The sequence below is a fragment of the Protopterus annectens genome, chromosome 1.part1 (genome assembly GCF_019279795.1).
Source record: "Protopterus annectens isolate FY-2018-M chromosome 1.part1, PAN1.0, whole genome shotgun sequence".
NCBI classification, from domain to species: domain Eukaryota; kingdom Metazoa; phylum Chordata; order Ceratodontiformes; family Protopteridae; genus Protopterus; species Protopterus annectens.
Genome location: NC_056726.1, coordinates 520,374,290 through 520,378,416, shown reverse-complemented (window position 1 = coordinate 520,378,416; position 4,127 = coordinate 520,374,290). Strand labels below are relative to the sequence as shown.

At 39.2% G+C, this 4,127-nt stretch overlaps 1 protein-coding gene across 1 annotated transcript in view; it reads left to right on the top strand.

Moving 5' to 3' along the window:
* Nucleotides 1–3,528, top strand: part of MAP3K5 (mitogen-activated protein kinase kinase kinase 5) — a 2,923,819-nt gene extending 2,920,291 nt beyond the window's left edge. The window contains exons 28-29 of the mRNA XM_044087116.1: nucleotides 2,796–2,908; nucleotides 3,499–3,528. Coding sequence (XP_043943051.1) covers nucleotides 2,796–2,908; nucleotides 3,499–3,528 — 143 coding nt within the window. The remainder of the gene's footprint in view (nucleotides 1–2,795; nucleotides 2,909–3,498) is intronic.
* Nucleotides 3,529–4,127: the final 599 nt, after the last annotated feature.

The following is a 4,127-nucleotide window of genomic DNA, read 5'->3' as shown; positions in this document are numbered from 1 at the left end:
AAGTGCTCGTGGGTCAGGGTAAGAGTAAGGACTAGGGACATGGATAGATTTTGTGATACATGTAAAGTATGTTTGTGTCTGAAGTAGCACTGTTAGGGAAATGGTTATTAGTAATGTAACATGTAGAATTGGGGTTAGGGAAAGGTGTATGATTAAGGATAGGTTAGCATTTGTAAGTAAAGTGATGCAAGGAGGATAAGGTTTCTAATTTTGAAAATCAGTTAATCTTTTCTAGTGTTTTGCTAACATATAGAATCCGATATCTGTATTTATGTAAATCAGAACAAAAATGTGATGTGATGTTTTTTGCTGGACCAATAAAGGTGTTTGTGGAACAAGCCAGCTTGATGTTTCAATAAAAATGAGCCCTATGTTCGTGATGTATTACATGGAAGTTGTACAACAGTTCACCTTTTTTTTGTAATGACATTTGTGGGCTCTTCCTACTAACATAATTAAACTGGGCAATTTCAACTCAGATGTACTGTGCACATGTCACTTATCAAATCACTCCGGAAGTATTTAGAGATGCATTAAACAGTGGATATTGTCTGTGTACCAAGCAAGGGCTACATAAAGAGAAATGCATCTGTAACAGGAAAAGCAGTACTAAGCTGTTACAGTATGTCAGGAAAAGTACTACTCTAGCACACTGCCAAAGTGTTGTATCTTGTAGGGGTGGGAGGTTTGCATAATGGTTAAACTGTTTACTTTACAGACACAAGGTGCAGGGTTTGATTCTGACATGGGGTCGTCATTGGGCTTATAATAGCCCACATGGGCAGTTAGCCTAGTACTAATCTATGAACCTATAGCTATGGCAAGCTAGTGTATTCACGCAAGCACCTGGCCAACACAAAAGGATAATAAAACTAAATGTTGCAGTCAACAGAAGATCAGTGTAGATATGCTCAACACATTGGACAGACTGCTCAGTATATACATGGGAAGGAAATGGGCTAAACTGGAAAATAAAAAGGAGAACAATAAGCAGAGAGAAACTCAGAAGGGTAACCATAGTGTTTGAAAGATTGGGTGTCGAGAGGAAGGGCAGTTGACCCTTGTGTAAGTTTTACAAAAGAATGGTGGGTAGGGAATGTCTGTGTGTGGGATAATGGGAATGGGAAGATAACGATTCACAAAGGTAGAGCACAGACAGCTAGGGAGGGGGTGGTATGCAGAGCAAAAATAGTGTGGACATCGGATGGCCATATATATATATATATATATATATATATATGTATACACACACACACACACAGGGTTGGCAGATGTTGATTGGAGGCACTGAGCAGCAATCAGTCTGCGGAATGACATACAGCTGAGGAGGCCACGGTTCAGGACAGGGTGGGATGCTGGTATGGTTGGCTGTCATTCCAGTACATTGACAACAAATCCAGGCATCAGTCATATCTGGGGGCTGGCTGATACCGAGCCTGTTGGTTATACAGCTCCACCAGCCATACAAGAAGCAGAAGCTGTTCCCACTGCAGGCATCTTGCTGCTGTTGTACCTCAGCAGTGACCAGCTCCACACCACATGCCGGAGACCCTCTGTCTGTCTTCATGAACAGAAGCATTTAGCCCCCTCCCCAGGTTGCAGGTGTGGACGGCACCAGTGGCTCCTCATGTTAAGCCTTCAGCTTTTCCTTCTGCAAGAGGCAGGCTTGGCAGCTCCTGGTAGCCCATAGCTGGATGCAGAGGGGCTGGCATCCAAGTCCAAGGAGGTCATTATCCCACTGTAATTCACCCTTATTAGACCAACCATAGAGTACTGTGCTCCATTTGATATGAACCTGACCAGGCATATGCTGCAACTAAAGTGACCTCAGATATTCCTTACAAAAGAATACAAGGCATAACAAACCTGCCTTATGCAGAGTGCCTTAAAGCCCTTTCCCTTTCCTCAGTCTCCAATAGACTGCTGAGGGGTGATCTCTGCCTGGCTTGCTAGGCATCCGCATAAACAACACTACGAATTTCATATTACTTATTCATAAGTCAGAGTACTAGAATTACAAGGTCTAGGGGCCTGAATTTTGTCTGTAACTTAAACAGAGCATGCTAGAGAGACAGATGTTTGTCCCAGAGACTGCCTTTCCTTTGGAATAGGCTTCCCATCCATATGAAGCTGAGTTTGTCTGTTAACCTGTTTAAGCACCTAGTCCAGTGGATGGGGAATAGGAAGTTTCACTGGGCCTGGCACCCATGTGCCTTATGGACAGAGGTAACTTATAAATACCTGGCTCCCAGTGTCTTGTTTGGATGTAGAACTTCATTATTTTTTTGGAAAACTTGGCTAGGCTTAGAAAAGTCCCCCTGGGTTGTTAGCCTAATTTATGAATGACGGGCATTTGAGTTTCAGACTTCATATCTCTTTAAAAATGCATGCTAACACAAATCCTATTATTCTAACAACATTCTAAGTATATAAGGGCAGGGATCTATAAAAGTTGTCTGTATTTCTGGGCTTTTGTCCCACAACATTATTTTAGGCTTAAACCAGATTTATTGTGCTAAGAGGGTGAGGGGTATAACTGCTTCTCCGTTTCCCTGCTCTGTGACTGTGTAAGCAGCGTAAAGAAAGATTGGAAACAACCATTAGCACTTTCTCAGTGATGCTTTCCTTGTTTTAAAAGAAACTTTGTATATGTGAAGTATTTTAGAAAATAAAATTATACAGTGAGATAATGGGGAAATTAACCATAATTGTTACATTTTACTAGACACTTGTTTATGAATCTTAAAGTGCAGCTTTTTCTAACCAGTTTCATTGGTGTGCTTTCTTTTATATAGATATCCCTGCCCTTTCTGCGAGCCACTTACAGTCATTTTCCAGGAATGCTGGTGATCCGCAGCTGGTTGACTGGCTAAGAGAACATGGAGCAGATGATTATACAATAGACAGGGTAAGAAGAATGCACATTCTGTTGACAGTGTTTTAATTAATTGGACGGTCATGTGTACAATAAGGTGTTGCACTGTTGCATAACTAATTATTGCTGTTACAGAACATTTTGCCTTTTTTTATCTTTACTTTTCTTAAATTGCCATAGCGTGTCTCAGTGTTATAGTTATCTTACATCAGTTCTACAGCAAGCAAAATATTTTATTGTACACCAATAAAAAAACACTGTTACAAATTAAAGGTATACAAGACTCATTACTACATAACTGCATTCTAGCTTTTATCACTGTGAATGTGTCCTTCCTTGATCAAAGCTTACTTTTATTTGCCTTGTTGATCAAGGTATACACTAGGAATGTGGTTCATTTTAGTAGTTCATAGCCAAATCTGAAGTGGTGTAGTGTACACAATAGTTTCTAGGATACTGTCATATTGAGTTTGTCAAACCACAGAAATATCCTTGAGCATTCTTCAGATATCACAAGTATTTTGGGACTGTCCCTAACAAAAAAGACATTTGTTGCAATCTCTTTCAGATATATGCGTACATTATTTTTTACATGTAGTCAGTGATTTATCTTTTGCATTCAGCTTAATCCTGCTTTAAGCAGAACAGAATAGATAACATTTTCAATCCACAACAGTTTCAGATTTTCTTGACCCCTCTATGCCTAGACCTCAGTATGGAGGGTAAGGTGGCATTACCATTTGAGAAATATTGGAACAGAATGAGCTGAGACTGAACTGGTTTCCCTTGATGCTGAATGCAGGCCCTCTCCTACTTGTCTGTTCTTTCTTTCTAGCTATAATCCATTACACTTCCTTGTTGTTTTCTATACTGAAATTATCCACCCCCCCCAGTCTCCTAGTCTGTCATTAACTGTCATTTTTATATTTTTATGTAATTATATGTCTTTATCTGTTTAATAACTGCAAGATGTGTTGGCTTTTTTTTAATGTATATATGTGTGTGTGTGTGTGTAATGTATTTAATAACTGCTAGCTGTATATGCTTTATTTTTTGTGTGTGTGCATATATATATATATATATATATATATATATATATATATATATACATACACACACACACACACACACATATAGTTTCATGCACACACACACACACACACACACACACACATATATATTTATACACATTTGTGTATGGAAAGATAAGCTGCTGATATACAGTGTGTTTCTCATTTCATTACGACTAAAT